Genomic DNA, 15,096 nt, shown 5'->3' with positions numbered 1-15,096 from the left:
TCCCTTCTTCCACACACTTCACTAGTTTCCAGTCGAACCCACCTAGTGTTCAACTTTCCCAAATTCTCCCAAATTCACCCTTCTTCCACACACTTGACTAGTTTCCAGTCGAACCTCACATCCACTACAAGACCATGGTGCTTACCTATGATACAGCAAGAGGAACCCCTACCTCCCTACCTTTAGGACAGTTCCGGCTCAGCCCAGTCCAAGCTCTTCTCTGTCCTGGCACCGCAGTGGTAGAACGAGCTTCCCCTTGAAGCTAGGAGAGCAGAGTCCCTGCCAATCTTCTGAAAACATCTGAAACCTCTTCAAAGATTATCTTAAATAATCCCCCACTAAAAAGCTTAAACATTAACTAATACTTGCACTTGTCTCTTTTCCCTCTGACTTTGCTGACAGCTACTTTACTCAGGAAAATATACTATGATATATGGTTGTCCATCTTTTTATATATTTTTATTTTATTAATCATTTATTTATCTAGGCAAGTCAGTTAAGAACAAATTCTTATTTACAATGACGGCCTACCTGGGAACAGAACGACAAAAGGCAAAAGACCTGGTTGGACTGCACTATCTCAAGATGAATGCTCTGGATAAGCTAAATTACAACAATCAAAACATGGGACTTTTTTGAAGACCTGAGGGCACATGACACAGTCTCGTTGTCGGAGATCAGGCCTACCACTGTCGTATCGGGTGGAAACTTAATGATTGTGTTGGAGTGCGCGGCCAGGCAGTCGTGGGTTAACAGGGAGTACAGGAGGGGACTAAGCATGCACCTCTTAGGGGCCCCATTGTTGAGGGTCAGTGTCGAGGACAGGATGTTGCCTACCCTCACCACCTGGTGGAGGCCCATCAGGAAGTCCAGGATCCAGTTGCAGAGGTGTTTAGTCCCAGGGACCTTAACTTAGTGATGAGCTCTGAGGGCACTATGGTGACGAACGCTGAGCTGTAGTTAATGAACAGCATTCTCACATAGGTGTTCCTTTTGTCCAGGTGGGAATAGGCAGTGTGCAGTGCAATAGAGATTGCATCATCTGTGGATCTGTTGGGGCGGTATGCAAATTGGAGTGGGTCTTGGGTTTCTGGGATGTTGATTTCAGCCATGACCGACATTTCAAAGCACTTAATGGCTATAGATGTGAGTGCTACGGGGCGATTGTGATTTAGATAGGTTACCTTGGTGCACAGAGATTATGGTGGTTTGCTTGAAACATCCAAGTATTACAGACTGGGACAGGGAGATGTTGAAAATGTCAGTGAAGACACTTGTCAGCTGGTCAGCACATGCTCTGTGTACGTGTCCTGGTAATCCATCTGGCCCTACAGCCTTGTGAATGTTGACATGTTTACAGGTCTCCCTCATATCAGCTACGGAGAGCGTGATCACACAGTCGTCCGGAACAGCTGGTGCTCTCATGCATGGTTCAGTGTTGCTTGCCTTGAAGCGAGCATATAATATATTTACCTCGTCTGGTAGGCTCACATCATTGGGAAGCTCGCGGCTGGGTTTCCTTGTGTAATCCGTGATAGTTTGCATGCCCTGCCACATCCGACGAGCGTCAGAGCAGGAGTAGTAAGATTCGATCTTAGATGCTTTGCCTGTTTGATGGTTCGTCAGAGGGCGCAGCACAGTTTCTTATAAGCTTTCGTTGTAGTGTCCCGCTCCTTGGAAGCAGCATTTCTAGCCTTTAGCGGATGTTGCATGTAATCCATGGCTCCTGGTTGGGATATGTACGTACGGTCACTGTGGGGATGACATCGTCGATGTACTTATTAATGAAACCAGTGACTGATGTGGTGTACTCCTCAATGCCATCGGAAGAATCCCGGAACATGTTCCAGTCTGTGATAGCAAAACAGTCCTGTAGCTTAGCATCGGCTTCATCTGACCACTTGTGTATTGAGCGAGTCACTGGTACTTCCTGTATGAGTTTTTCCTTGTAAGCAGGAGTCAGGAGGATTTGTAATTTGTTTTAATGTATTTTACCTTTATTTAACTAGGCAGGTCAGTTAAGAACAAATTCTTATTTTCAATGACGGCCTAGGAACAGTGGGTTAACTGCCTTGTTCAGGGGCAGAACGACAGATTTGTACCTTGTCACCTCGGGGGTTTGAACTTGCAACCTTCCGGTTACTAGTCCAACGCTCTAACTACTAGTTCTTGTCAGATTTCTATGAGTAGCGTAAAAGGGATGTAGAGTTGTTTTGCCTCTAGTTGCACATATGGTAAAAATGAGTTAAGACGATTTCAGTTTCCCTGCATTAAAGTCTCCGGGCCACTAGGAACGCCACCTCTGGATGGCGGAATACAGCTCGTTGAGTGATGTCTTAATGCCAGCAGTTTGTGGTGGCAAACAGACAGCTATGAAAAATATAGATGAAAACTCTATGAAAACACTGTGTGTGTGTGTGTGTGTGTGTGTGTGTGTGTGTGTGTGTGTGTGTGTGTGTGTGTGTGTGTGTGTGTGTGTGTGTGTGTGTGTGTGTGTGTGTGTGTGTGTGTGTGTGTGTGTGTGTGTGTGTGTGTGTGTGTGTGAGTCTGTATTCTCGTGTGTATTATGTCCTCACCCAGTACAGTAAGGTAGGCCTTGGCGGTCTTGACAGGCATGGTGAATAGAGAACAGGTGTACATCCCCTCGTCAGCCAGTGTGATCTCACTGATACTAATGGTCAGCTCTGACCACGACGCTCTCACCAGCTCTATGCGGTTATCTCTCAGAGCTAAAGAGAGAAAGACAGAAGGAGAGAGAGAGACAAAGAGAGAGAAAGACAGAGAGGGAGGGAGAGAGAGAGACAAAGAGAGAGAAAACAGAGAATTGAATAATGAATATTATCACTAACAATAACAATGTCCACATCTTATTTCAACACACACAATATTTCAACAAATACTGAAAAAAAATACTTGTTACAATTATCCCTGGGTGGAGCAATTGAGGAGAGAGGAGAGGGCTAGAGAGGAGAGAAGAGAACTAAAGAGGAGAGGGCTAGAGAGGAGAGGACTAGAGAGGAGAGGGCTAGAGAGGAGAGAAGAGAACTAGAGAGGAGATGACTAGAGAGGAGAGGGCTAGAGAGGAGAGGGCTAGAGAGGAGAGAAGAGAACTAGAGAGGAGAGGGCTAGAGAGGAGAGGGCTAGAGAGGAGAGAAGAGAACTAGAGAGTAGAGAACTAGAGAGGAGAGGACTAGAGAGGAGAGGACTAGAGAGGAGAGGGTTAGTGAGGAGAGGGCTAGAGAGGAGAGGGCTAGAGAAGAGAGGGCTAGAGAGGAGAGGACTAGAGAGTAGAGGACTAGAGAGGAGAGGACTAGAGAGGAGAGGACTAGAGAGGAGAGGGTTAGTGAAGAGAGCTCTAGAGAGGAGAGGGTTAGTGAGGAGATGGTGAGAGAGGAGAGGGTTAGTGAGGATATGGTGAGAGAGGAGAGGGCTAGAGAGGAGAGGACTAGAGAGGAGAGGGTTAGTGAGGAGATGGTGAGAGAGAGAGGATAGGACTAGAGAGGAGAGGGCTAGAGAGGAGAGGACTAGAGAGGAGAGGGCTAGAGAGGAGAGGGCTAGAGAGGAGAGGACTAGAGAGGAGAGGACTAGAGAGGAGAGGACTAGAGAGGAGAGGACTAGAGAGGAGATGGTGAGAGAGGAGAGGGCTAGAGAGGAGAGGACTAGAGAGGATAGGACTAGAGAGGAGAAGACTAGAGAGGAGAGGGCTAGAGAGGAGAGGGCTAGAGAGGAGAGGGTTAGTGAGGAGATGGTGAGAGAGGAGAGGGCTAGAGAGGAGAGGACTAGAGAGGAGAGGGTTAGTGAGGAGATGGTGAGAGAGGAGAGGGCTAGAGAGGAGAGGACTAGAGAGGATAGGACTAGAGAGGAGAAGACTAGAGAGGAGAGGGCTAGAGAGGAGCGGGCTAGAGAGGAGAGGGTTAGTGAGGAGAGGGTTAGTGAGGAGATGGTGAGAGAGGAGAGGGCTAGAGAGGAGAGGACTAGAGAGGAGAGGGTTAGTGAGGAGATGGTGAGAGAGGATAGGACTAGAGAGGAGAGGGCTAGAGAGCAGAGGACTAGAGAGGAGAGGGCTAGAGAGGAGAGGGCTAGAGAGGAGAGGACTAGAGAGTAGAGGACTAGAGAGGAGAGGACTAGAGAGGAGAGGACTAGAGAGGAGAGGGTTAGTGAGGAGATGGTGAGAGAGGAGAGGACTAGAGAGGAGAGGACTAGAGAGGAGAGGGTTAGTGAGGAGATGGTGAGAGAGACTCATCAGAACTAAACATACGGAATCATTTTGAGAGTGAGGATAATTCCAGGGCTTGAATCCAGAATTGAGCAGAAACTCATTGATTTCAAAGTTTAACCAACCATAATACCCTTTGCACAAGGAATACTTGAACAATTTACACTGAACATTTAACAAAAACATTTACTGGACCAACTATGCAGATGCAAAGTTTGATAACACAATTTTGGTTAAATCTCCCTCAGTATTTTTATGCGTCAACGTTTTCCAACAACTGTTAAAAATATACTTTGGATTAAGACTCAAAGATGTCAGCAGAAAGAATGACATGACACAAATGACTGGTATGGAACTACAGTAAGTACCGGAACTGCGGTAAAGGAATTTCATCATACAGAGCATTGGGAAAGTGTTCAGACCCCTTCCACTTCTCAGCCATCATTAACCCTCCCCAGGCCTGTATACTGGCAGTAGGGGGCTCAGAGAAGAGACTGCTGCCCGCTGACAATGAGAAAGGGTAACTACACTACCACTATACAATACTACTACTATAACAACACTATACTAGACTATAGTACAACCCCAGGCCTAATCCATCGACACTATACTACCTCTACATATACAGTGCATTCGGAAAGTATTCAGACCCCTTGACTTCTTCCACATTTTGTTACGTTACAGCCTTACTCTACAATAATAAATAACAATATTTATTCTAAAATGGATGAAATGACTGCAAGGTCAAAAAGAAATAGAAAATTGTGCATTAATCCTGAATGTGCGGAGACTCCTTTAGATATGAACATACTACAATTCAGAAAAATATCTTTAAAGTGTGTTATTACCAGGCCAGTGTCTGGTGTAAATGTCTTTATACAGTATGTTATTATCAGTTCAGTGTCTGGTGTAAATGTCTTTATACAGTATGTTATTATCAGTTCAGTGTCTGGTGTAAATGTCTTTACACAGTATGTTATTACGGTATGTTATTACAGTATGATATTACAGTATGTTATTACCAGGACATTGGTACACAATATGTTATTACAGTATGTTATTACAGTATGTTATTACCAGACGAGTGTCTGGTGTAAATGTCTATATACAGTATGTTATTATCAGTTCAGTGTCTGGTGTAAATGTCTTTATACAGTATGTTATTACCAGGCCAGTGTCTGGTGTAAATGTCATTACACAGTATGTTATTACGGTGTGTTATTACAGTATGATATTACAGTATGTTATTACCAGGACATTGGTACACAATATGTTATTACAGTATGTTATTACCAGGCCAGTGTCTGGTGTAAATGTCTTTATACAGTATGTTATCACCAGGCCAGTGTCTGGTGTAAATGTCTTTACACAATATGTTATTACAGTATGTTATTACCAGGCCAGTGTCTGGTGTAAATGTCTTTACAGTATGTTATTACAGTATGTTATTACCAGGCCAGTGTTTGGAGTAAATGTCTTTACAGTATGTTATTACAGTATGTTATTACCAAGCCAGTGTCTGGTGTAAATGTCTTTACACAGTATGTTATTACAGTATCTTATTACCAGACCAGTGTCTGGTGTAAATGTCTTTATACAGTATGTTATTACCAGGCCAGTGTCTGGTGTAAATGTCTTTACACAGTATGTTATTACAGTATGTTATTACCAGGCCAGTGTCTGGTGTAAATGTCTTTACACAATATGTTATTACAGTATGTTATTACCAGGCCAGTGTCTGGTGTAAATGTCTTTATACAGTATGTTATTACCAGGCCAGTGTCTGGTGTAAATGTCTATACAGTATGTTATTACAGTATGTTATTGCCAGGCCAGTGTCTGGTGTAAATGTCTTTACACAATATGTTATTACAGTATGTTATTACCAGGCCAGTGTCTGGAGTAAATGTCTTTACAGTATGTTATTACCAGGCCAGTGTCTGGTGTAAATGTCTTTATACAGTATGTTATTACCAGGCCAGTGTCTGGTGTAAATGTCTTTACAGTATGTTATTACAGTGTGTTATTACCAGGCCAGTGGCTGGTGTAAATGGCTTTACAGTATGTTATTACCAAGCCAGTGTCTGGTGTAAAGTTCTTTATACAGTATGTTATTACCAGACCAGTGTCTGGTGTAAATGTCTTTACACAATATGTTATTACAGTATGTTATTACCAGGCCAGTGTCTGGTGTAAATGTCTTTACACAATATGTTATTACAGTATGTTATTACCAGGCCAGTGTCTGGTGTAAATATCTTTATACAGTATGTTATTACCAGGCCAGTGTCTGGTGTAAATGTCTTTACAGTGTGTTATTACAGTATGTTAATACAGTATGTTATTACCAGACCAGTGTCTGGTGTAAATGTCTTTATACAGTATGTTATTACAGTATGTTATTACCAGGCCAATGTCTGGTGTAAATGTCTTTATACAGTATGTTATTACAGTATGTTATTACCAGGCCAGTGTCTGGTGTAAATGTCTTTATACAGTGTGTTATTACAGTATGTCTTTACAGTATGTTATTACCAGGCCAGTGTCTGGTGTAAATGTCTTTACAGTATGTTATTACCAGACCAGTGTCTGGTGTAAATGTCTTTATACAGTATGTTATTACAGTATGTTATTACCAGGCCAGTGTCTGGTGTAAATGTCTTTACACAGTATGTTATTACAGTATGTTATTACCAGGCCAGTGTTTGGAGTAAATGTCTTTACACAGTATGTTATTACCAGACCAGTGTCTGGTGTAAATGTCTTTATACAGTATGTTATTACAGTATGTTATTACCAGGCCAGTGTCTGGTGTAAATGTCTTTATACAGTATGTTATTACAGTATGTTATTACCAGGCCAGTGTCTGGTGTAAATGTCTTTACACATTATGTTATTACAGTATGTTATTACCAGGCCAGTGTCTGGTGTAAATGTCTTTACAGTATGTTATTACAGTATGTTATTACCAGGCCAGTGTCTGGTGTAAATGTCTTTACAGTATGCTATTACCATGCCAGTGTCTGGTGTAAATGTCTTTATAGAGTATGTTATTACAGTATGTTATTACCAGACCAGTATCTGGTGTAAATGTCTTTACATTATGTTATTACCAGGCCAGTGTCTGGTGTAAATTTATTTACAGTATGTTATTACAGTATGTTATTACCAGACCAGTGTCTGGTGTAAATGTCTTTACAGTATGTTATTACAGTATGTTATTACCAGGCCAGTGTCTGGTGTAAATGTCTTCATACAGTATGTTATTACAGTATGTTATTACCAGGCCAGTGTCTGGTGTAAATGTATTGACAGTATGTTATTACAGTATGTTATTACCAGACCAGTGTCTGGTGTAAATGTCTTTACAGTATGTTATTACAGTATGTTATTACCAGGCCAGTGTCTGGTGTAAATGTCTTTATACAGTATGTTATTACCAGGCCAGTGTCTGGTGTAAATGTCTTTACAGTATGTTATTACGGTATGTTATTACAGTATGTTGTTACAGTATGTTGTTACAGTATGTTATTACAGTATGTTATTACAGTATGTTATAACCAGGCCAGTGTCTGGTGTAAATGTCTTTACACAGTATGTTATTACAGTATGTTATTACCAGGCCAGTGTCTGGTGTAAATGTCTTTACAGTATGTTATTACAGTATGTTATTACCAGGCCAGTGTCTGGTGTAGCAAACGCTTGAATATCTGACATCTTGATTGGAAAGGCGGCCTGACATTATAGACGTTTGAAACAGTGATCTCCCTACAGAAATGGTGAACCCCATGGAGAAATCAATAGTAGAATGCAAGGTATGTGAAAATCAATGAGAACCTTTCAAGACGTGAATATATCAGAAACATTATTGATCAGCTCAGACGAGAGTGCATGGGTAATGGTTTAAATGGCAATATTTGAGTTGAAAAGACGTACATGTAAAATGCATAGACTGGTATGGCATACGGCCATTTTGTATTCCTTGTCTTTGGCCTTTCCAGTGAGGTTTCTTGCCAAGCAGACCCCATCTCTCCTATTGTTCTGCAGTGGAGATGAGAGGCAACATACAGCTGTTGCAGAATAAGTAGACTGGATATTCCTTTCCTATTTTTGTGTCTTTCCAAGGAGGTTTTCTCTCTGACAAGAGTCCAGTCCAAGTGAAGGTCTCTCCTTCACGATTGGCAAAATCCCTTTTTAATTCCTCCTCATCAATCTACACACAATACGCCATAATGACAAAAAGTATATATTAAAAAAAAAACGTATTTACATAATTATTCAGTCCCTTTACTTTGAGTCCACTTGTGGTAAATTCAGTTGATTGGACATGATTTGGAAAGGCACACACCTGTCTATATAAGGTCCCACAGTTGACAGGTGCATGTCAGAGTAAAAACCAAGACATGACGTCGAAGGAATTGTCCGTAGAGCTCCGAGACAGGATTGTGTCGAGGCACAGATCTGGGGAAGGATACCAAAACATTTCTGCAGCATTGAAGGTCCTCAAGAACACAGTCACTTCTTGGAATATTATACTATTGTTTATTGGGCCAGTAACCAAACTGTTGCTAGATTGAATCCCCCGAGCTGACAGGGTACACATCTGTAGTTCTGCCCAAAGGCAAATAACCCACTGTTCCCCAGTAGGCCATCATTGTAAATAAGAAGAATTTGAATTTGTTCTCAACTGTCTTGCCTAGTTAAATAAAAGGTTAAATATATATATATATATATATATATATATTTATGTTATGAACATACACACAGAACACATAATGTCATGGCCTATCTCTGTCATGGGAGGCAAACACATGACAGACACACAGGCTAACCTTCCTTCTATCTAGTGTCATTTACTTCAGGAAGGAAGGATGATTTGTACTCTGTTTCTTATCGTGTCTGTGTTTGTGTGTGTGCACGGTAACGCAAGCCCACGTAATCAGTTCCACCCTAAATAAACTGTCAGCTCAGAACGACATGTGTCCTTCCTAATCGCATTGTTACTGTCAGCTCAGAACGACATGTGTCCTTCCTAATCGCATTGTATCTGTCAGCTCAGAACTAAATGTGTCATTCCTAATCGTATTGTATCTGTCAGCTCAGAACGAAATGTGTCCTTCCTAATCGTATTGTATCTGTCAGCTCAGAACGAAATGTGTCCTTCCTAATCGTATTGTATCTGTCAGCTCAGAACGAAATGTGTCCTTCCTAATCATATTGTATCTGTCAGCTCAGAACGAAATGTGTCCTTCCTAATCGTATTGTATCTGTCAGCTCAGAACGAAATGTGTCCTTCCTAATCGCATCGTAACTGTCAACCCTGCTTCTGAGATCATGCTGGCAGAAGGTATATCCAACTCAGAGTTAAAAAACAATTATATTCTTCATTCCTAAAGGGAAATTTCCCCATGGCTCTTTCACTATATGTATATATATCCATTAATATGTTATTACCATATATTATGTGTCATCACTACACGCAAATAAGACCGTTTCCGCATCTCACCGGTAGAAACAGGCCATCTACATTTCCTGTTTGTAAGCAAACCACAATATCCAAAATTAATGGGGATTTCAGGGCGTGATACTGCACCAATCGAGGTGGATCCGTTTGGGTGTTAACTGGTAGCTAACGTTACTCACTGGACCAACCACTCCATCATAGAACATCAGTTTGTCAATAACTATTTATTTAAAAGTTTGTGTCAACAACAACTGTAAAGTTTAGTCAGGGTGTGGTGCTCAGTACCTCGATGTGCAAGAACATTCCATCAGTTACTGAAAAGGTAACGTAACAAACTTAGCTAGCTATCGAACTACGTTTGTTTTATCTAAACGAAAATCTATCTAGCTAGCTTTCATAATACGCTGGCTAGACATGCCATAACGAATCAATGTAATTAGCCAGCTGCAATCTGTGATTTGTAACTTTGCAAGCTAACTTAAGCTACGTTAGGTTTAGGTTTACGCTAGCTACAGCCTACCAGGCAGTATCTAACCGTTAGCTAATCGTTAGCTAGCTAGGAAACTAACTACCGGCAGAGACTGCCTATGTGTTCTATTTACAGAGTCTGATCCCATCAACATCTGCAACGACATTAACTTCAAGCTCAGCACCAGGAACTAGTTAAATCACCTTTGCTAAATCTTTCCATGATGAGTGAATACTGGAGCATAAACAAAGTCCGTATTTTGTCAAGAAGGCTACAATTTCTACTGTAGCTATTATGGAGCCTTAGTTGGTATCTCATCTATGAGAAATGGAGCTCATGAAGCTCTGCCAGACAACAGCTGCCATTGGCCAACACAAAACAAGGTTCACCAGCTGAAGAACATTCTGGATCCAGCCTGGAACATTCAACCAACACACAATTCCACATTCAATATGGAATATACAGTGCCTTGCGAAAGTATTCGGCCCCCTTGAACTTTGCGACCTTTTGCCACATTTCAGGCTTCAAACATAAAGATATAAAACTGTATTTTTTTGTAAAGAATCAACAACAAGTGGGACACAATCATGAAGTGGAACGACATTTATTGGATATTTCAAAAGAATTTAACAAATCAAAAACTGAAAAATTGGGTGTGCAAAAATTATTCAGCCCCTTTACTTTCAGTGCAGCAAACTCTCTCCCGAAGTTCAGTGAGGATCTCTGAATGATCCAATGTTGACCTAAATGACTAATGATGATAACTACAATCCACCTGTGTGTAATCAAGTCTCCGTATAAATGCACCTGCACTGTGATAGTCTCAGAGGTCCGTTAAAAGCGCAGAGAGCATCATGAAGAACAAGGAACACACCAGGCAGGTCCGAGATACTGTTGTGAAGAAGTTTAAAGCCGGATTTGGATACAAAAAGATTTCCCAAGCTTTAAACATCCCAAGGAGCACTGTGCAAGCGATAATATTGAAATGGAAGGAGTATCAGACCACTGCAAATCTACCAAGACCTGCCTGTCCCTCTAAACTTTCAGCTCATACAAGGAGAAGACTGATCAGAGATGCAGCCAAGAGGCCCATGATCACTCTGGATGAACTGCAGAGATCTACAGCTGAGGTGGGAGACTCTGTCCATAGGACAACAATCAGTCGTATATTGCACAAATCTGGCCTTTATGGAAGAGTGGCAAGAAGAAAGCCATTTCTTAAAGATACCACCTGAGAGACACACCAAACATGTGGAAGAAGGTGCTCTGGTCAGATGAAACCAAAATTGAACTTTTTGGCAACAATGCAAAACGTTATGTTTGGCGTAAAAGCAACACAGCTCATCACCCTGAACACACCATCCCCACTGTCAAACGTGGTGGTGGCAGCATCATGGTTTGGGCCTGCTTTTCTTCAGCAGGGACAGGGAAGATGGTTAAAATTGATGGGAAGATGGATGGAGCCAAATACAGGACCATTCTGGAAGAAAACCTGATGGAGTCTGCAAAAGACCTGAGACTGGGACGGAGATTTGTCTTCCAACAAGACAATGATCCAAAACATAAAGCAAAATCTACAATGGAATGGTTCAAAAATAAACATATCCAGCTGTTAGAATGGCCAAGTCAAAGTCCAGACCTGAATCCAATCGAGAATCTGTGGAAAGAACTGAAAACTGCTGTTCACAAATGCTCTCCATCCAACCTCACTGAGCTCGAGCTGTTTTGCAAGGAGGAATGGGAAAAAATTTCAGTCTCTCGCAGTAATCGCAGCAAAAGGTGGCGCTACAAAGTATTAACTTAAGGGGGCTGAATACTTTCGCAAGGCACTGTATATATATATACAGTGGGGAGAACAAGTATTTGATACACTGCAGATTTTGCAGGTTTTCCTACTTACAAAGCATGTAGAGGTCTGTAATTTCTATCATAGGTACTGTGAGAGACGGAATCTAAAACAACAATCCAGAAAATCATATTGTATGATTTTTAAGTAATTAATTGACATTTTATTGCATGACATAAGTATTTGATCACCTACCAACCAGTAAGAATTCCAGCTCTCACAGACCTGTTAGTTTTTCTTTAAGAAGCCCTCCTGTTCTCCACTCATTACCTGTATTAATTGCACCTGTTTGAACTCGTTACCTGTATAAAAGACACCTGTCCACACAGTCAATCAAACAGACTCCAACCTCTCCACAATGGCCAAGACCAGAGAGCTGTGTAAGGACATCAAGGTTAAAATTGTAGACCTGCACAAGGCTGGGATGGGCTACAGGACAATAGGCAAGCAGCTTGGTGAGAAGGCAACAACTGTTGGCGCAATTATTAGAAAATGGAAGAAGTTCAAGATGACGACCAATCACCCTCGGTCTGGGGCTCCATGCAAGATCTCACCTCGTGGGGCATCAATGATCATGAGGAAGGTGAGGGATCAGCCCAGAACTACACGGCAGGACCTGGTCAATGACCTGAAGAGAGCTGGGACCACAGTCTCAAAGAAAACCATTAGTAACACACTACACCGTCATGGCCCCAGCGCATGTCCAGGCCCGTCTGAAGTTTGCCAATGACCATCTGGATGATCCAAAGGAGGAATGGGAGAAGGTCATGTGGTCTGATGAGACAAAAATAGAGCTTTTTGGTCTAAACTCCACTCGCCGTGTTTGGAGGAAGAAGAAGGATGAGCACAACCCCAAGAACACCATCCCAACCGTGAAGAATGGAGGTGGAAACATCATTCTTTGGGGATGCTTTTCTGCAAAGGGGACAGGACGACTGCACCGTATTGAGGGGAGGATGGATGGGGCCATGTATCGCGAGATCTTGGCCAACAACCTCCTTCCCTCTGTAAGAGTATTGAAGATGGGTCGTGGCTGGGTCTTCCAGCATGACAACAACCCGAAACACACAGCCAGGGCAACTAATGAGTGGCTCCGTAAGAAGCATCTCAAGGTCCTGGAGTGGCCTAGCCAGTCACCAGACCTGAACCCAATAGAAAATCTTTGGAGGGAGCTGAAATTCCGTATTGCCCAGCGACAGCCCCGAAACCTGAAGGATCTGGAGAAGGTCTGTATGGAGGAGTGGGCCAAAATCCCTGCTGCAGTGTGTGCAAACCTGGTCAAGAACTACAGGAAACGTATGATCTCTGTAATTGCAAACAAAGGTTTCTCTACCAAATATTACGTTTGGTACAGACTATTGACTACTAGGGTTCTGACTACTAGTGTTCTGACTACTAGGGTTCTGACTACTAGTTCTGACTACTAGTGTTCTGACTACTAGTGTTCTGACTACTAGGGTTCGAACTACTAGGGTTCTGACTACTAGTTCTGACTACTAGTGTTCTGACTACTAGTGTTCTGACTACTAGTGTTCTGACTACTAGTGTTCTATAGGGTGGGAGTTTAGTCCGTGTCTCAGTCTCAAAAACGGGCATTTTTTTTACTTTTTTGTCTTAATTATTATTTTTTGTCAAGGTTCACTTTCCATCATCCATTCAGTCCTGAATCCTAAATGTCCAATTTTATTTTCAGAGAAATCTGATGATTGAACAAATTTGTTTAAACATTTAGATGAGGTTTTATGGGCGAGCAGTGAAGAGGTCAAGAGGTCACAATCACAAACTACAGAATATTAAACTATCCAGACCCTCACTTATCAAATATTCAACTGCTGGAATAAATCTGCCTGTGCCGTCAGTGTGTGTCTGTGTGCTCCTCTGCCTCTTCAGACATTCCACAGCAGTAGCCACAAAGCGAGAGAGAGAGAGAGAGCGAGAGAGAAAGAGAAGGCTAGATTCGATCCGTATCGCAGTAGTTTTCAGGGACTGCATTCATGGGTAACACTGCATACACTTGGAATGCATTCAGACCCCTTGACTTTTTCCACATTTTGTTACAGCCTTATTCTAAAATAAATGCTCCTCATTAATCTAAACAAGCTTGTCACACCTGTATTTGGGGAGTTTCTCCCATTCTTCTCAGCAGATCCTCTCAAGCTCTTTCAGGTTGGATGAGGAGTGTTGCTGCACAGGTATTTTCAGGTCTCTCCAGAGATGTTAGATCAGGTTCAAGTCTGGGTTCTGGCTGGGCCACTCAAGGACATTCAGAGGTGAACCATCGCCCCAGTCTGAGGTCCTGAGTGGTCAGAAGCAGCTTTTCATCAAGGATCTCTCTCTGTACTTTGCTCAGTTCATCTTTGCCTCAATCCTGACTAGTCTCCCAGTCCCTAAAGCTGAAAAACATCCCCACAACATGATGCTGCCACCACCATGCTTCACTGTAGGGATGGTTCCAGGTTTTCTCCAGATGTAACGCTTGGCATTCAGGCCGAAAAGTTCAATATTGGTTTCATCAAACCAGAGAATCTTGTTTCTCACGGTCTGAGAGTCCTTTTGGCAAACTCCAAGCGGGCTGTCATCTGCTTTTTACTGAGGAGTGGCTTCTGTCTGACCACTCTACCATAAAGGCCTGGTTGGAGAAAAGCTGCAGAGATGGTTGTCCTTCTGGTAGGTTTTTCCATTTCCACAGAGGAACTTTATAGCTGGGGTTCTTGGTCACCTCCCTGACCAAGGCCCTTCTCCCCCGATTGCTCAGTATGGCTCGGCGGCCAGCTCTAGGTGCTTCCAAACTTCATCCATTTAAGAATGATGGAGGCCACTGTGTTCTTGGGGACCTTCAATGCTGCAGAAATGTGTTGGTGCCCTTCCCCAGATCTGTGCCTCAACACAATCCTGTCTCAGAGCAGACAATCCTGTCTCTACAGACAATTTCTTCGACCTCATGGCTTGTTTTTTTGCTCTGACATGTACTGTCAGCTGGGGGACCTTATATAGACAGGTGTGTGCCTTTCCAAATCATGTAAATTCAATTGAATTTACCACAGGTGGACTCCAATCAAGTTGTAGAAACATCTCAAGGATGATCAATGGAAACAGGATGC

The 15,096-nt window shown here is 42.4% G+C and overlaps 1 protein-coding gene across 4 annotated transcripts in view; it reads right to left on the bottom strand.

Moving 5' to 3' along the window:
• The window catches only part of LOC110511297 (cell adhesion molecule 2), a 473,792-nt gene that overhangs the window by 135,945 nt on the left and 322,751 nt on the right, over positions 1 to 15,096 (bottom strand). For all 4 annotated transcript variants that reach the window (XM_090188763.1, XM_090188764.1, XM_090188762.1 and 1 more), the window contains one exon: positions 2,577 to 2,729. In XM_090188763.1, the coding sequence (XP_090044889.1) occupies positions 2,577 to 2,729 (153 nt within the window). The remainder of the gene's footprint in view (positions 1 to 2,576; positions 2,730 to 15,096) is intronic.

This window comes from Oncorhynchus mykiss, chromosome 10, assembly GCF_057628025.1.
Source record: "Oncorhynchus mykiss isolate SJ-2025 chromosome 10, ASM5762802v1, whole genome shotgun sequence".
Taxonomy (NCBI): domain Eukaryota; kingdom Metazoa; phylum Chordata; class Actinopteri; order Salmoniformes; family Salmonidae; genus Oncorhynchus; species Oncorhynchus mykiss.
This window is presented reverse-complemented; position numbering and strand designations above follow the sequence as displayed.